Below are 19,061 nucleotides of genomic sequence, written 5' to 3'. Positions count from 1 at the left end.
CTTTCTGGTCTCCAATCAGTGAGTCATTGAAGAGTTGTGATTCTTCAACTGGAATGTCCCAGCTCTCCTTGCCTCATTCTCCACTGCTGTCACTTACACTTGACTTCAACAGCTTAGGGATGGTTCACCCTACTCCCCTGCTATACGAGTGTGTTTCTTTTGGTAAGATTTCCGTTCCCCCGGCAGAGCAGAATGCTTCCTGCCTCACATGGTCCACGGGAGCCAAATGACCTCCAAAACACCTACTGAGGAAAAGATATTTCTCTATTCCTTCTTTGAAACCCTGCAGTGACCAGTAAGTTAGGAGTTACTCAGAAGACATTGGGCAATCAGGCTGCTCATTATATTTCTCAATTAAATTATTACCATGAGTAATTCTCAGTGCAGTAGTACAGGTTGGCCAATCTTACACCCTTTTCAAAGGACTGGAAGAAATAACTGCAGCTTTGTGAAACAGACTTTGAATTCCCCTTGTACTCTCAGGTAGTCATTTTATCCTGTATTTTCCCTCTTTGCACACTGCAAGTTCATCCATACCTATTTCTTCTCAGTGGTCCTTTAATCCTTTTCTGTTTGTGCTGCAGCTCAGCACAAGGACGGGTGTGTTTCTATAAGCCATGTACTCAGAAGGCTTTATCAATATGCATGCATGGTGCAAGGAAGAAACATATTTCTGCTGAAGAAGAATCAGAAGCTGGGGTCAGGCATTTATGTTTTAGCCAGATTTTGATAAGACATATTAGGAATTCATAGGGCTTTTATCATTTTTAACAGCAAGCGGATTAGACCCAACGCTTACAAGAGCAAGAACATCAATTGTTAAAAGAAATATGTGCCACACTGAAATACGGTAAAGCACCTGAAAGACATAATGTACTGTCTGATAAAAACACTATAAGCACTTTCAAATTCAACCCAGTGATGACTGGCTGAGTCAGTGATTCATTTGTCTGGCAGAGCCAAAATTACAATGGCTTCTGTTCTAATGCGCTAAAATGCAACAAAAGTGCAGAGGGAAGCCATGATTTCAACCATGGCCTCACACAACAGCAGGGGTTCAAACTATGGATAATATACTGATGCTTAGGCCACAGGGCAGAAAGAAACAGTAAGAATCTTTTGTTGCATTCAAAAATGTTATCCAGCAAGCTTGCAATATTGATGGAAACACTCAAGTCTTGATTTTTTTTTTTAAAAAAAAAAGGCAATTTTTTTCCCCCTCAAATTCAAGGAAAGGTAAAGAAATCAACTCAATAACAATCTCCCTCCTGTCTGAAGAAAGGTCCCCAAACCAAAAAGCATCTCAAATTCATCCTTCTTTCCCCCCAGATATTCAGCAGGCTGCAAATGTGTTACAAACCAAATCACTTTTTGTGCAGAACTTCTAAACCCCTTGACTTTTAATAATGTTGTGCATCATTTGATTTTAATGACAGATTTTTTTTATCCCTTAAATTTGACTAAAAATGATGTGATTTACAAAGCAAACAAGCCAGTTAAACAAAGCTAATTAAATTCACCAGAGACAGCCTTGCTTTTCCCCTCAGTGAGTGTTTATTTCAGCTCCCAGTGCTCTGATAGCTCCTGACAGCTTGCTGGGACACAAGAAAAAAGTAGGTCAGGGTAAGCTGGAATCAGCAACAGAGGATCCCATTAGACAGGCTTGTAGGGTAATACGGAGATCGAGGAAGTGTGTGATGTAGTGACAGTGTTAGAGACACATAACAAACAGCCTGAGGACAGCCTCCAGCAGAACCAGTACATTTATCTTCTCTGTGTTATAATGACCCCTCATACAGCTTATCCAGTTTGTGATTCCTCATACAAGAGGTGCTGTATAAACCTAATGACAAAACCACACTCACAGTTTGCGAGCTGATGCTGAGCCAGAGGCAGCACTGTCAGAGGCTCTGCTCCTGTGGAGCCTCGGCCCTTGGGGCACAGTGCCCGCCAGCTGCCCGTCACACGGGCAGAATACAGCCCCTTGCTCCAGCTGGGAATGCAGCGAGGAATCTCACTGCTCACAGACATTGAAGGAGAATAAGACTGGTTTCTCCTAACCAGCTTCTAAAACATTATACTGATGATTACGGTTGTGGTGCCAACACTGGGTCTGGAAACATCAAGCGCACCATAGCAATAAAAGCCATCATGGCAGCAAGGGAGCATGGCACAATCATGTTATGGGGGCCCAGACAACACCTGCTTCTTACTGAGCTCTTGTCTGGGCCTCCCAGGGAAGCCCAGCCCAGGTTCCTACATGCCATCTGAACTGGCAGGAGGGCTTGGCTATGTCTTCTCATACCACAGCCTTTGGGAGCAGCCACTGGCAGACAAGGTGGGCTGAATGACCTGTGGTTTCTGCTGGCTTTCCCAACTGGAATCATGGTGCAATGAAGAAACATCAGGGGAATCAGGGAGTAGAACAAAACTAAAAATACCAAAGCGATCAGAGTTTAATATAAAATGCTTTATGTTTCTAGATTATTTAACGTTAAGTGTATTTTACTGGATATGCGTAAGAACCTGGGCAGTTGCTAATGCAACAGTTCCCTCCAGAAGAAAAGGGTAAGTATTTTTTTTTTCTTGAAGTACCTTAGCAATAAGAGCAGAAAACACAGCATCATAAACTCTGCAGTGTAATATTAAGTCATAAGCAAGAGGAAAAGCAGAGCTCTAACTCTCCTTGTTTTCATGCCTATTGCTTGCACCATTAGAAGTTCAAAGTCCCCACCACCATCTCCAGCAGCGCTGGACATGCCCCAAACATTTCAATTATGACAGCCAGTTCCTCAGACTTACACACAGCCAGAGAGCTTCTCCTCAACTCTAAACTGCACAGCTTATGTTAGAGAGTGCGAGCGTGTGCAAGCTCGGAAAATAGGTACATTTGACAGGAACAATTTAAATCGCCACAGGCATAAACAAACACAACTGGAGAACGTTGTTTTATTTTGTTCAGAGCTCGATACGTTCACTTTGCTTAGAGATGTCTCCAGCTTCCACTTCACTGTGCCCGAGTGACTCGGTTTCAGAAAGGATGGAGGCCAGACTGATAAAACGGGAATTTCATTTTTGTAACCCCAGCTTCATTTTCATGTTTATTCCTTCAGAGTGCACCATGTTCAGCATTTATCCCCTTCTTTGTTTCTAGTTACAACCTTTCTGCAACACAATTCACCTCCTGTGCTGGCAGTGCTTCCTGCTCTTCAGGGGTCACACTATATGCCCGCTTGCACCCACCCATTCTACAACACAACACATCCCTTTCCTGCAATTTTTACTCCAGCAGACAGTTCCACTGGGTTCACAGAGGTCCATCCCCATGATGCTTGTTTGCTCCAACCCTGAGCATCCAGGTAAAATCCCTACCCAGCCAAACGTCCTAAAGGAAAATATGCGTGTCCTAATGAAAATATGCATTAAGATAAAAGCATTAAAATAAAGGAAGACAATGAGAATGATCAGAGCAGCACTGCCTGCAAGGAAGTAAAGAAGCTTTTAACAGCACTAAAATATAAAATTGATTTGTACACATATTTGATAAAAATCAATACAATTAGCAAGTAACTGAATACTAGAAAGGAAAATTGATTGCTTGAGGGCCCAGAGGACTCAGGGCAATCAGTCCATTCTTCTAGCTCCTCCACTCTTAATAAAAATTTACTTTTTCATAATCCTGCCTGAACTCTTTGCCCATTAATAATGCCACTAAATAGCTCTTCTTTTAGCACTATCATTGCAGACCTGCTAGAATTACATTTAGAGGCAGTTTCAAGTGGCATGTCCTGACCATTTTGCTATCTGCAGCACAAACCTCCAGCAATAGTGTAAAAGAATACTGGCTAATGAACGGGAGCAGAGAAACGCTTGAGAAGAGCTTATAAAATTAAGTACCAAAGTTTAAATAAACGGATTACCATAGAATTGATTTGCTACATCAATTTAGTCGTCTTTTGCTGATACATCATTCCTTCCTCAAAGGAGAAGAGCCACCGTTTCGAAACAACTAATTGAACATTTTGAACCATGGCCTTACAAGGAGAGCAGGGCTGCATTGCTCTGCTCTCCTGTCTCCCTTCTCTTGCCAAGTGATTCTTCACTGCAGTGTGAAAATTGTTACTCCACATGAAACAGGAGTCTGAATTTATAGTCAAATCTAGACTAAATGAAGCGGCTGCTACAGCCACCATCTCTGAGCAGATTCCAGTTTCAGGCAAGGGCATCTTCTCTTCCTTCATTAAGGTGGGACTGGAGGAACTACAACGCAACTGCTCTTCCCCACAGAGAGGGAAGGGAGCTCCTGGCTTGGCCAGCACAACCTCCCCAGGTGAGGATTTCCATTCCAGACACCCCACTGTACAACCTGATAGAGTGCACACAACTCGTACGCATCTACAAAGGAGGTTTCTCTTTCAAAAGGTCAGATGCTTCTCAGATAAGAATTTTCTCAGATGTTAAGCTTTGCCCACTGGCTCATCTTGATAGGAAGTTCTTTAAACCAAAAACTACCTCTGAGCTCCCAACAACTTCTCTGCCAGTACACAGCTCAGGGTGACACAGCCTTTGCTGTTAGACAGGGCCTTGATTCAGCAATGCACTTGAGCATACACTCTACAAGTAGCCCTATCCAAGCCAAATAATTTTTCCATATTAACAAGCCCACTTGCATGCTTAAAATTCAATAATATAATTTAAGCACTTCCTGGTGCATCTCCAAAGGAACATCTCCAAGAAGTCAGTGAGTTGTATTAAATCACAAATGCCACTCAACAGAATCAATCCAGCAGAAACACTTTACTCTAGAAATCTCAACACATACTTATGTCTCCAAGAGACCAGTCCAGCCAGACCAGTGACTAAACTGAGTCATACTAATCTAAGAAAAGGTCCATGTATTGCAACTCAGCAATCCCTGGTGATGCCTCCAATAAGGGGGGCTGAGAGACTGCAGTGCCAAGGGAGGAGAACTTCGAATCACTCTACAGGGCAGAGTGCATCTTACAGGTGCAACTGCAATATCTGCTAAGTTGCCTCACCAAGTTCTTATGACGCTCTTACTGAAAAGTTTGTCCTGCTGCTTCAACTCACAAGGAAGAAACATTAGTCTGGACACAGAAATAGAAACCAGAAATTACACAGTTTCAGCGCTGGCCTTCTTTGCAAACTACTTTAATCTCTTTGCATCAGTTTTTCTGCCTTTATTACTATAAGAAAGACAGTAAAACTTACTTCACCTAACTCATACATCTTTTGTGAAGATGGAATGCTTGTTCTGTGTAAAGCACTTAGAAGATGAAAGGCATTGAGTAAATATTAATCATAGACACCACACCTACCAACAGGATCTCCAGTATAGTGATTTGGAGGCGTGCTTGAAAAGTCTTCCTTTGTGCAATTCAGGAAATATGCTTTCCTGGAGTAGTAGAGCTGTATTAAAGCTAATCAAGAATTCCCATGATAATCGGCCTGTTAGCCTTCATAAGAAGGATGATGCTTCCATTTCGAAAGACAGCAAAGTGCCACAGAATGAATTACATTAAACAGGCTGAAGCCCATTTACAACATGGTCATGGAGGAAACTATAGAAGTTCTTCCACTGACATTCATCTTGGAGCATACACACTTGTAAATCAGCTCCTATTCAATAAAGAAATGTCGAGTGACTCATTCTCTCTACATTTGAAAAAGCTTTCAGAGAGAGCCAAAGAACCTTTTACTTTCCTGCCTGCCTTTATAAACATTGAACTACATCTCCTCACTTCAGAGAAGCTATAATGCTTCAGAGCCAGCTGTAAAAGAGAACATTACCATCTTAGGCTGACAGAATCCAAGGCCACCTTAACATCCCAAATTCCTGTTGAAGGAGATTTGGGAATATGGTTCATTAGCAGCTCAGCTGATCTTCTGAACCAGCTTCCCAGGCACAGCGAGTTTCACTGATCTCACACAGACGTGCCCGTGAGGCTGGCACGAGGAAGGCTGGCGACACTGCTCTGGGCACCATGTGGGTTGAGTGCCAGATTATTTACTCAATGTATTAAGCAACTTCTGCAGCTCAAACTTTGCTCATGCAAGCAGGTTAGCCAGGTGAAAGTGGTCTTGAACGTTTCTGCCTGAACCAGTGAATTTACACAAGGACAGCAGCACAGACATACCATGACTCCTGTCCTGTGTAAGCACCAGCTCAAAGTCAGCCAGCACGTACCACAGCTGCACACTGGACAGCTTCGGTCAGCTGCTCTGTAGCAGGGCTGCTCCAGCACTGTACTCACCCAGACAAAGTCCTTCCAACAAAATAAACCAAACCAATACATGATCACAAGGCAAGCCAAGGTGTGCAGCCCCAGCACCGAGCCTGCTCTCTGCCACAGCTCTGCCTGCCTCTGAAGAGGTGACACAGGATTACCTCCCAGGAGCTTCTCTTCACTGCTAAGGAAATCCAATTTCTCCAGCAGAGCCATCACAACACCACATAAAAGCAAGAGTAGAAGATAAAAAAACAGGAGTTACAAAGTTGAAGAAGACAATGGAGATAAAGAAAAGCAGTGTCTGCAAGTCAGTGTTGAAGGAGCACAGGAGTTTTCACACAAGAAACACTGAGTGGAAACAATAGGAGAAGCTGGACCTGTGGACCAGACACATGAGAGATCCCAGCTTTACCAAGGTGGGCCTGGACCTGCTGTGCATCCATCCACCCCCAAATACCTGCCCAGCTTCTTCAGCTCTCCCTTCAGTCTCAGCCCGTCCCTGCTTGCTCTCCCCTACCATTGCCTCCTCGTACTTTGGACCTCTTCACCTCTACTCCCCAAGGTCTCTGGCTGTCCATCAGTGGCTGGGGCAGCCCCAGCCCATGTAGCTGGGCCGGGAGCACCTGCAGTGCTGGTCCACCTCCTTGCTGGGATCCAGCAGGATGCATAAACAAATTACAATGCAGACACACAGCTCTGCTCCAAAAGGAAATGACCAGTGGATGCTATTGCTTAACCTGTCTTAATAATGAGCATGTATTTCTTGAAAATATATGCCACCTAATTCCCTCGGCATTGCAAACATGTACAACAGGAGGGTAATTTAAGTTAATCAAGCCCTAAGCTCTATGCGAAGTTTAACAGTTGGCCTCACCATGTTTTGGGTAGCAGATGGCCAAGTACCCAAATGGCGTTTTCTGCTGGCCTCATACAAAGACCTATACCTGTTTCTGTTCTGGGTGTGAACGCCAACAAAGGGACATTTGCTGGACTAGCTGAAGGCTGCAATATGGGTGACCACTTTAAATCCTGAAATAATAGAAGTGTAATTACCAACAGAGATGCTTCAAAGGGAGGACTCATGGGCAGACAGAATCGGTCATTTACTCGTTAGTTCACCATTACTGCCATTCTTAGGTGTGATAAAATTAAGGCCACAGGCTGGCATAAGACTCCCAGTATGTAACCTGTGCCTTATCTGCAAGTGCCAACGTCCACACAGGTGAGGAGTAGAGGTTTTCTTACACAACAGCATTGTTGCTGTACCTCACAATATTTCTATTCATGCCATCCTTACAGATTACTCCAGACTGTACAGAGCCTGGCACATGGGCATCAGAAACCAGTCTGAGTGGATAATTTGGATTTATAATTGCCTCTGTGGACAGTCACTCAAATGCTCTATTTCTGGCTACATTTTGGGGACTGGGACAGAGGGAGAGAAGAGCTGACAAGGGGAAAACCAGAATTTGTAGATGATGTGTACAGCCAGAAGTATTTTAAAGAAAGGGCAATTAAGACTGCCTAACTCAAGCTTTTTCTAGGCAAGCAGGTGAGCAATAAACAGTTCAGACTGTGCAACACATGAGATCTTCATAATTTGTAACCAACAGAAGACACACATTTCTCCTTTGAAACACAGAGCACATCCCCCAGCATCCAATTAATGGCAGTGTGTACAGTGAACATACTTACATTAATTGACTGGTCCAATAGTCATGCCTGCCCCCAAGCTTTTCTGGAAGTAGCATTTCTGCTGCAGCACCGTGCAGAAATGCTTCACATTTATTAACTTGTTTGGCTTTGATTGCTGGATTGGTTCCCCATTCCCAAGGCACTTAGATTTATTCTTTTAGCTTAACACTACAAAGTAATCAAATCACTCAGTTACAACTGACAGACTGTAGGAGCCCTGAAGGGGAGGGGAGAGTGGCATCAGAAGAAACATCTACATTTTCTTTTGCATCCTTCACACTTGCCGTAATCTCCAGATTTGACTCATCTCTATCTCTGGAATTCAAGAATATTGAACTTGAACTGACATGGGAAGTTATTTGAAGATGCAGGACTTTCACTTGAAATTAAGGCTGATCTCCCTTCTGGGATCAGGGACCAAGATTCACTTCTCATAAAGACTGAAAAGCCTGAATGCACTCTCCTTCTGCTTCAAGTCAAACATAAGTGTTGCTGCAACCAAGAAAACATCCTTCCAGCGCTATGTAAAGTTCAAACCAACCAATCCATAAATAAGAAGAGGGGATGAGATGGAGGATTCAAATATGCCTTTGTGCCCTTCCATCAAACCTACAGGATAGGTAAGAACAGGAAGACAAAGGAGATGGCTCAGAGAGTCAAGATTAATATGGAAATTGAGAAACGGGCATGCCTTTGAGTGGGTTTTGACTGTGCCTCTTCAGTACAATTTATTTTCAGCTTTATGCAGTGCAGTACTACAAAATGCTTAGCACACAACCCTTCATGTGGAAGACAAAGAGATTTTTTTATTTAGACAAATTCCAATGTCTTTGTCTAATGTTAATCCGATGCAAAATTAGAAAGAAATTAGAGCTTGCATGGTCCTGTGTGCTTAAAAATAATTTGAATGACCCACTGCTTAAAGTGTAGAAGGGGTCCTCTGTTGTTAAAATCCAAACATCTTTCACTTCAGACCGTGCTCAAACTGGCAGGGTAAAGCTTGAAGAAAATCCCCCAACATGTTTATTTAATCAAGAAAAACAACAAGACAAAACTTCATGGAGCCTGTGATCAAATAATCTTGCAAAGTTCGGACTTATTATACCAACAATGTCAGGCATTTCAATGCAGTAGCATCAAAACTAGGTATTTACTGCTTGGTAGTTAGTAACCCTTTGAAAAGGGAGAAACAAAAATTCCTTTTTAATGAGTCACCATTTGGCAGTCAGAGATCAAAACCTTTTGCCTGTATTTTTGACTGCAAGACTGTATATACTTGGGTGCTTCTCAGTCTGTGTGACTGTATTTAAATCAATGCAGTTAATTAAGAAAATAAGTAAGCTAAAGGAACAGGAGAAGTGAAGTCCTTAAAAGTACCTGACTGTCAGCCTCATCTCCTGGGTTACTGAAATATCAGATGAATTCAGAAATTACGTTCATATACAAATCTGGAATTGTTAAAATCCTAGTATGATTTAAAGTAACTAGTCAAAGCAAAATGAAATGATATTTGGTGTCATTTCTGATAACCACATGAAATGAATGTCAACAGACTTAAACTAATGAAAATGTTTACATACTAAATGTTACATACTAATGTATGGGGAAAAGCTTCTCATATGTGAGTGGAACTGTGTATGACAAATGTATTTGTAAAAATATTTATTTACATTTGCCCAAAACTTAACCTATGAAGACCTGTGACGGAGAATGAAAGATTAAAATACACACCTGGGAATAGATGCTATTTTTGTCTTTAAATATTTTCTTTCCCCCTATATCAAATTCTGAAGTTTCAGCAAAAAGGAAGATAACTGATGTGATGTCAGGGGAAAGGAAAAACAAAAAGAAATCCACCCAGGTTGGCATTACAGCCAAAGCAAAGAAGTAAAACCATCATTCACACTGAGGGTGTCTTAGAGTAAGATGTACCTGACTTTATTTTGAATGTAATTTCCAGCTACATGAAAAGTCCCTAAAGAGCTCAGCTAGCAACAAGCACTTAAGATTTACAAAATATTTAGCTGTTTAAGGATGCTTAGTGTGAAGATTAAGGTAAACCCCCATTATTCCTGTTTCACTATTTACTGCAAAAATTGCTTTCACCTCTGGAGATCTGTGGGGCTACAGATATTCAAACCCTCTGGAAAAATACCTTGACAGTTTTGAAATTAGAGTAGGCATTATTCAGGCCTGGCTTCTACCTTAGGAAATGTCCAAATTGTTATATGAAAACTCATATAACTCACAGAGATTAGAGCAGAGACTTCCCACTCAATCCACATACTATTTAACAGCCATCCCATGTAACTACCCATCAGCAAAAGCATCTCTATACCTTACTGTCAGCTCACTGAGCTATCCTGTCCCTTACATCAGTTGATCTTAATTTATGTTCAATTTACTTGTAGATCGGAAGTAATTAGAGTAAATAATTACAGTAACTGGTTACAATTTGGGAATTGAGAGAACTGAAGGAAGAATTCAGAGAAATAACCTGATCTACTACCGTAAAGAGAATCAATCTCCTTCCATTAGTCTTTTTGGCAATCCTGTGTCATCATTGTCACAAGCGATGACACATTAATTCTCTTTTTCAGAAAGGGACTGAAGGATTTGACTTTGTAACTGTGTCCTATCTGACCTTGGAGAATCTTCGGGGGAAGCTTCCCATTAGATGCAGTTACAGTTTTTACTGAAGGAGAATTACTGAGTTGGGCCCATGCTTGAATGCATGACACAAAAAGACACAACCAATCTTCTGTTTCCATATAGAAATAAATTGTCAGAACATAACCAACAATTTTGCAGATCCAGCCCTATGTGCGAAATTACATTTCTCCTTCTCCTACAAGTCCTTCCAATAAGCTTGCTCAGAGGTGATGGACATGGGGCAGAATGAAGAGACAGTGACTGCAAATTTCTTCTGCAACAACAGTTCTTTTAGCTATATCTACCTAAACAGGAGATAGGCTGCATTTCCCAATCCAAACCTTCCCAAAGGGGAAAAAAAAAATTTGTTGTAAATATTACAGAGCACAACTGGGAAAGAAGAAAGTCATCCTGTTTCATAACAGGAACAGTCTTCCTTCGAGACTACACACTGCTCTCAATGCAACACGAACTGTGGCATTGTTGATGTCAGTGTGAGCAGGCAGAAGGGGACATATGGTCTTTTGTACTGCTTCCAAGATGCTGCATGTTGGGGAAAAAAAAAAAATAGAGAAAATAAAATAAAAAAATCATTATCTGGGCTGGAAGAAACCCAAGCCACTGTAAATGTTTGTTTATTACAGTTTGGAAGACCTTTTTAGAAAAACCAACAAACTACTCTTAGCCATGTAATCCTAAACCCAAGTGGTGGAGGGGAATCAAGCAGAAACTAGGCATTATTTTGGGGAAACCAAGAATTATTTTGGGTAAACTTTTGCTGCCACGCTTATTTGAGCATTTCTCTGTAACTAGATATCATTTCTAATACTGTGGCTATGACTAACGAGTTAACAACGCTATTCACACTAGTACTGTTGTATCATTAGAAACGAGATTATGTACTTTAATTCTAATGTCAGCACAATTATTTTAACACCAAGTGTGTCAGATCTGACTCTATACCCCCTAAATTAATTTCAGAGTAGTGGTTAAATAAAATGACATACTTCTTTGTGCTTTTGTTATAACACACTCATGTGCAGCAAACTGTGAAGAAAATGTAGTAATTAGAGGTTAAATTAATCCCTGACAGACAGGCAGCTTAGTAAAGCTGGGCCCTCTTCAGAAAACATAGCATGGAGCATGCCAGTCTTTCAGAATTAGGCACAAAGAACAGGCGAGACTGGCAAGTCTCTCTCCAGTGCAATCCAACCAAAGGGAAATGCTGAGAAGTTGGAGTAAGTCTTTGAGCAGCCACTACTACACCAGGCAGATCTTGTGACAAATGTGATTTACAGCTCCCAGCAATTGTTGCTCCAGCCGCTCTAACTGCCTGATCAGGACCAGCCACTTGAAATTAAGGACAGTCTTTTGCACAGCAGAACAGGCTTCTAACCGCCATATAATCAACCTCGAGACATTAATAAAAGTGAACAATGGCATTATATTTCACAACATAGCTAGAAAGTTACTTTGCTGCTTCTGATTTTAATGCAGGTAATGGATTTCATTGCCCACAACAGAGTAAATGTGCTGTGCTATTCTGAAAACAATAACTAGCTATGTCTTGGGTAGGTGTAACTCCTGAACTTGCTTGGAGTTCTGAGGCACTTAATCCTAGGAAAAAAGAAATTTCCACTGAAATGCAAAGGAAAACCGACACAAGACAGAAGAGGCAGCAAATCATGCTGATGATACCCCATTAAGTAATTCTTTTTTGTGCGTGTCAACAGCAATGTTTTTTCTGATCTCTCTAGCTGTGGCCTGACAGAAGTAACTGGTTTTTAAACCTGTGCATGTACAGCCTGTTATCAGGAGGGGAGCAGCGGGAGGGTGCCTGCTCTGTGCTGTGCAAAAAGAGCCCCGAGTTCCCCACACTGACAAATCGTGGCACAGAATCCGCAGACTCGCAACCACATCCATCCCACTTGACTTACACCTTACCTCCAAAGGTGGAAGGTGCAAAAAACTGGCTTCCCCCCGGGCTATCCCTGATGCCACTCAATAGATTGCCTGGAGTGAAACAATAACATAGTTAACACCCTCACCTGCAGAGGAAATCTATATCGTGTCTGGGACACTCTGAGCCCCCAGCTGTCCCTGCCTGAATGGGAAAGCACAACCAGCACCAGTGGTTTTAACACCAGGTAAATGCAAATGGGAAAAAAAAAAGGAAAAGCCTGTATTACAATTATAGTAAAGCAGGGGGCTTGCAGAGATTGCAGATCAGTGTGGGAGTGCATTAACATCACTGGTATTTCTATACCACCCAGATCCTCAATTATTAACAAATTAGGACATGTTTGATAGGGCACTTATGTAACACTTCTTTATCAATAAAACTGCCAAGTCCCCTGCAATGAAAAGCAGAGCAGATTTCAACAAGTCATAATGTGACACCTCACTTTGGACAGGGAACAACAATGAATTCTGGTTCTCCCGCCTCAGCCCAGCCCATTCCCAAAGCAGCTGCAGTCAGTCCACAGCACCTCTGGAAGCCTGGGGCCACCGAAGCCTCCTGTAAGCTGGAGCCCTTTAATCAGGTAAGCACAGATCAATGGCTCATTGTAGCGATGAACTGTGTAGGGCCATTCCAAATCCTGCATCCCCCTGCTCCTTCCCATACCAGGGCCCCACTGGCACTTCACTGGCCCCACACAAACAGCCACTGGGCACAGGCTCCCTGGGCATAGCCTGTGTCACTGGCTGGGCTGCAACAGGAAGGAAAGCCACAACTCTTTTCCTTGCTCTACCCTTTGGGCACAACAAAAAAGGACTGCTGGGTCTTGGTAGGAGAAAGGCTGGTATCCTCTCCTACCACCCAGCCTAACAAACACCATTCAGTTCACCCAAGATGCACACCAAAGTCAACAGCTCTGAAAACAGCTCCTGCAACTTTCCAAGTAAATGCTGCACAAAATAAGTATTTTCCCCTTGAAGGCAAGCAATGACTTAGTAACACATTTTATTCCATTTAAAACTGGGAAATCATTATCAGTGAGGAGGCTTCCCAAGAGGAATAAAGACTCTTCATAGCTCATTTGCATTTGCTAGCTATCCCTCTCTGACTGCATCACGGTCTGGTAGCGCAACTGGTGACTTCGAAAAAGATGGAGTTGTATCCCCAGAGCCATGAGCCCCGCTTATGCTGTCACCCTGAGATATACTTTCTTTCTGAAGAGAGCAAACAGGCTGGTCCACAGCAACTACAGTGAAAAATATACACCAAAAGACAAGAACATAAAGTGAAACCTTTAACTGACAAAGACTCCAGTTTTCTGTGTGAAGCACTAGCAGTAATAATAAAGAACACAGGAAGGAGACCTCAGTGCAAGCACAGACTGTTTTGCAAAAGTTTCCTTCAGCAGCTGGGAGATCTGAAATGGGTTACAGCAAGTTAAAACTGTGATACTGATCACTGCCTATTCTACAGGGTCGGGGTTTGGGTTTTGTTGTTTGGTTGTTCTTTCTTTAATAAACCAGCATTGTTCTTTAGCTATTTTCACTTCAAAACAATACTCCAGAATCTTCCAGTATCCGGTCCAATCTGAAACACCTCTAATGAGGGTATTACTAAATGCCTAAACAGTTTCTTCATGTATTTGATAAGCAGTTGCCTTTTTGAGCATGCCCCTTTTACACAGGTGCACAAACCAAAACTGACTGCGAGTACACAACAGTATTGTGCACATTTGGCATCTTACACCAATGCTTTAAAGTTCCCCTTCAAAATCCCTGGCAAGAAAGGAAGTTTTGCATAATTTTAGCACTCAACATCTGAAAAAATTAGAACAGTCCCAACTGCTCTTTGAGATGTATAAAAGAACAGTTGAAAAACTTACAGTTGACTGGTGCTACCTAGGTTACCCGTCAATGCCATTGAAACTGGTATATTATTAAGAGAGGTGTATGACGGGAATTGGTTTATTGTGCTGATCCATAGTAACCAACTCCTGTTCGTCCATCATTTATCTCTCTCACCAGCGACATATGGGTTTGTCTATTCACACTCTCACCATTCTCTCTGCTCCAACAAACAGTCAGCTTTTTCTGCTGGGATAAGGAGATTTTTTAGTTACATCCATTATGTTCGTATCAACATTTATGGCAAGAAGATAATTGCCAAAGAGCTCAGGGGGATAAAAGCTCCCCTTTTATAACACAACCCCCCTTAAAAAATCAATATTGATATAAAACAGTCCAGTGGAAAGCCTTGGTGTGTCTTCTGCTTCCTTCAGTTCAAAATACTTCTTTTTTAACATAGCAAGTCAAACTGGAACAGCAGGTAGAATAAAAAGGCTTCAGAGGAGTTACCCTCCTGCTCTTTCCATAGAGGAAAAATAGCAGTGTGCAACATTACTTGTTCCTTAAAGAAGTGAGTGGCAAATGTATCAGATACAAAGAGGGCTCCTTGGAGAGGTGCCAGCATCATTTAAACTGATTTATCTATCTTTATTTGGAGACCACACCTATCGCTCAGAAACTGGAACTTACAGTCACCTTCACCTGAATGCTGAAACTGCTGACGCTTGGAAGCAGCCAGCACAAGGGAACAATGAAAATCCAGGATCCTGTCTTTTTCCCTATTTAAGGAGCTCAGACAACCTGCTACTACTCCGTTCCCCAGTTTGGATAAGTCCCTTTGTCACAGCTTCTGCAAGATTTACTTCACTTTCCCATGGCTATGTACTCATAAAAGTTATTTTAAGGCGAGTCCCATCAGAACAGCAAGTAACATAGAACATTTATTGATTAAATGACTGGGAACCAGTGAGCTGCACTCTACTTAACCTACAGAACGACTCAGGGATTTTACTTACTGTTGCCCTTGTGTTACCTTCTGCCTTCCTAACTTTTTCCTCTCATGAAGCCAGTTCCTAGGTCGATCCTTGTCCTACACTTGCCTCCAGGCAGGTTAGGGACCATTTAAGTCAGCCTGACACCTTGAATCATGAATTCCTGCCAAATCTTCCTGTAGATTCAGAAAGTACCTAAAACAGCTCCCTAATCCCATTTTAGATCTCTGAATGCTGCCACATTGTAACAAGGTCAGTAAAAAACAAAACAAAAACCCCAACAAACAAACAAAAACACAACCCAAACCCAAACCAAACACGGGATTTATAAAACACCTGTACCTGTGTAATAGGAAACCACGAAAAAGAGCTTAATGTCTCTTGCAATTTCTATCATCCCCCCCCCCCATTTAACTTTAAAACAAACCCCCCAAACCTTAGATTTAAAACAAATCCAAGAGACTTTGCAGGTTCAAACTACGTAGTTACAAGGGACTAAAAGTGAAGCCCTGTCAATATTTGCTTTTCTGATTCCGAACAATTAGTTAAAAGGATTAAAATCAAGAGATTGAAAAGTTCAAGTTAAAAAAAATACTAAATACCTTTCGAAAGTAAAAAACTCAATTAAATTTGAGCTGTTCAATTCTAAACATTAAACAGCTTTTCACTCACTCAAGAGAAGCTGCTAACTGCTCGTTACCTGCCTCACAATACACACTATTTGCTTTTTATCCCTGAGCAACAGCCTATTTCCTGGTTGAGTTTAAAAACTCAGTGACGTTCCAATTTCAACCCACACATGTGTGTCACTGTCAACGTCAGTGGCAGGAAAACATTAGAAGTCACCCCTTGCTAATGCTTTCCTAACATGGAATTTCCGTGTACCTCGCTCCCCCAGCCCACCGCCTCCCTGCAGCTCGGGGCATCCTTCCCAAAGTGCCTCCCCCCCTCCTTCCAAACATATGGCAAGGGGCAGGAACTGAAAACGGTCAGTGCCAGAACCATGCCGCTGTTTTTTTAAGGTGCTGGCGTGTCCCTCCCCTGCTCCTGCCGCCGGTAGCGGGTGGAGCGCGGCCGCAGCCCCCGCCGCTGCGGGGCGGCCCCGGGCGCGACAGGCGCCTCCGCCGCCGCCACTCTGCTCGCACGGTGAATACGCTCCGGCGGGCACCGGGCACCGGGCTTGGGGTACCGTGGCAAAGCAAGGACACGCTCAACCGAGGGATGACCATGAGTGGGGGGGGGGCTGGCAAACCGCTGCGGGGTCCTGCAGGTTCAAGGCCGCTCCTGCTTCATCTCCATATGGCCCATCCCGCACATCAGCAGGTTTATTTCCCCATCAACTCGGCCCGGAGGGGGAGCTCCGGGACCCCCCCCCCCCAACCCCCGGGCATTCGTCATTACGCGGGATTACAGAGCCAGGCAGGGAAACACTCGCGTTATATAACCGGGAGCAGCTCGCCCCTCCCGGCGCTCCCACACCCCGACCGACCGACCGACAGCCCGACAGCAAGCCCGAGCAGGGGCGGCCGCACGGCGGCAGCGGGGGGTGGAAGTGGGGGGGCCGTGCCTCCGCCCCCAGCACGGGGAAGGGGCCAGATGCAGCTTAATGTCCCCAGTGGCGGGTCGGGGGAGGGACCAAGCGGTTTTACCCCCTCGGGGCCGGAGGCGGTGGCAGGCTCCCGTGCCGAGAGGCTCCTTGCAAGCGGCCGGTCCCCGATAGCTCATCTGCTTCCGACGGGACGAGGTGACCACGCGTCCGCGCACGGCACCGGGGACCGCCCGGTCGCGGCTCCGCGGCGCCTCCCGGCCCCGCCGCCTGCCCCCGCCGGGGGCACCGCGGAAAACAAAAGCGGCCTTTTAATTTATTGTTCCGACGGTGGGGGGGGGGGGGGGGGGGGGGGCGGTGTGAAAGGAAACCAAAGCTCGGTTTCTTCCAAGAAGCGGCCGTTCTCCCCGGGATCCCTTCGAGTCACCTTGGTGACAACCCCCTGCCAGCCGAACCCGAACAAAAGCCGCGGTGCCCCTTGGCCGAGCAACAGGCCGGGGAAGGCGGCGGCGTAGGTCTCGCCTCTTGACCGGGGCTCTGGAAGAATACGCGGGACCGAGTCAGCGAGCGCCTTGTTTACCCGACAATCGCTCTAACCCCCGATCTTAATCACAGGATGAGAAACCAAAACAGTTTAAACCGTGAGTCAGCACGCGTTTTATTTCACACACACGCGCGGTCGCGGGGAGAGCGGCAAAACGCATCGCGTTCACTCCGTCCCCTCGCTCTGAAGCCGCGCTCGACACCGGCACTGCGGAGGCTCACGCCGGGCTCCGCTCTCCCTTCAGGAACAACCCAAGGCTCCTCCGGGGCTCGGCGGAGCCTTTTGTTCAAAATTCTGCCTCTATAACGCGCGCTTCACACTCCCCGAATAACCCGGCACGCCGCTGCCAGCGCAAATACCGGGAGTTACTAAATAAACCATCACGATACGGACCAACACCAGCCCCTCTGCGTGTGACACCTTCCCGGCGGAGTCCCCTTGTGATGCTGGGTTTGTCCTTCCCTCCCTGTTTGATGGGAGTTTAAAGGACCCCCGCGCCGGGTTGAGCCAGCCTACCCGCCCGACAACGCGCGCATACGGACCCATGGGCCGGCAGAGCCCCGGTCCCACCGGCCGAGACCGGCAGCATCCGCCCCGCACGTCGCCACACGAGCAATGACACAGACCCCCGGAGCGTCCCCGCCGCCTCCGGGGTTCTCCCCCCGGCAGCCCACACCGCACATCACCCCGCGAGCCCCGTCCCCCTCCTGGGCTGCTCCCAGCCCTCCCCAGAAAGGAGGCGGGATCCTCACGCCAAGCTGCTGGCCGCGTTTCCCCCCAAGCCCTGTGCAGCCCCTCACCACCGCGGGCGATGCCCCGAACCGCTTCTCCAAACTTTACCCGCCCGGCGGAGAGCGCCCGGGAGAGCGACTCTTCCGAGGGTGCTTCAGTCCTTTTAAATCAACTCCTACTTTTCCATCCCGTATCAATTGCAAACGCTACTTACTGGAATATGAGGCTCCATACGTGGTGCTTCTACCCGCTGGGAAACCAGCAGCATCTTGGACTGGGGATCAACCGGCTTTTAGATCCACTTTGGCTGTATTGAGCAAAAACCAGCACCGCGAAGGACTCTCCGGCTGTTTTCTCCTTTTAGGTTCCAGACAAGTTCATCCTGGCGTTGCAGTTTGCTAATGATTCACTGTCTGTCTCAATCTGCTCACTACATTTCCATCAACCCACAGCTTCCTCACTTAGAAGGTGGAGTTTGTGGGGTTTAAGTTACTGATAGGCATATCTAAGTGCTGTGTCACTCAAAGAGGAGGAGACACACACTCACACTCACACACATACACACACACGACCGGCTCCGAGTTTAAAGGGGAAGTAACACGTTCTTCAGAAACTGGAAACCTCACAGACCCAAAGATCTTACTTTTTTTCCTTCTGTGCAAGAAGGCGAAAACCACGTAGCCCAGGGACAGTATTTAACATGCAAACAGCAGCTTGGCGTGTTTAGCACCTTCTTTGCAGAGCTTCATGTTCATTTAGTACAAAAGTAGGGTAGCTCCAAAAGAGACAGGCAATCAATGGATAATATATATCTTTTTCTTCCAAGTTGAAGTGTACAAATCACT

General features: G+C 44.8%; 1 protein-coding gene and 1 long non-coding RNA gene across 2 annotated transcripts in view; one reads left to right on the top strand and one right to left on the bottom strand.

Annotated features, from left to right (window-relative positions):
* MAMLD1 (mastermind like domain containing 1) overlaps positions 1 to 18,831 on the bottom strand; it is an 81,618-nt gene extending 62,787 nt beyond the window's left edge. Inside the window, exon 1 of the mRNA XM_062613260.1 lies at positions 18,431 to 18,831. Within this exon, the coding sequence (XP_062469244.1) occupies positions 18,431 to 18,484 (54 nt within the window). The 5' untranslated portion in view covers positions 18,485 to 18,831. The remainder of the gene's footprint in view (positions 1 to 18,430) is intronic.
* On the top strand, positions 16,805 to 17,585 carry LOC134160862 (uncharacterized). Its single transcript, XR_009963721.1, has 2 exons — positions 16,805 to 17,138; positions 17,333 to 17,585. It is a non-coding gene; the product is annotated as an uncharacterized LOC134160862 (long non-coding RNA).
* Positions 18,832 to 19,061: the final 230 nt, after the last annotated feature.

The sequence above is a fragment of the Pezoporus occidentalis genome, unplaced genomic scaffold, assembly GCF_034315485.1.
Source record: "Pezoporus occidentalis ecotype Australia unplaced genomic scaffold, CSIRO_AGI_Poc_V1 ctg165, whole genome shotgun sequence".
In the NCBI taxonomy this organism is placed as follows: domain Eukaryota; kingdom Metazoa; phylum Chordata; class Aves; order Psittaciformes; family Psittacidae; genus Pezoporus; species Pezoporus occidentalis.
This window is presented reverse-complemented; position numbering and strand designations above follow the sequence as displayed.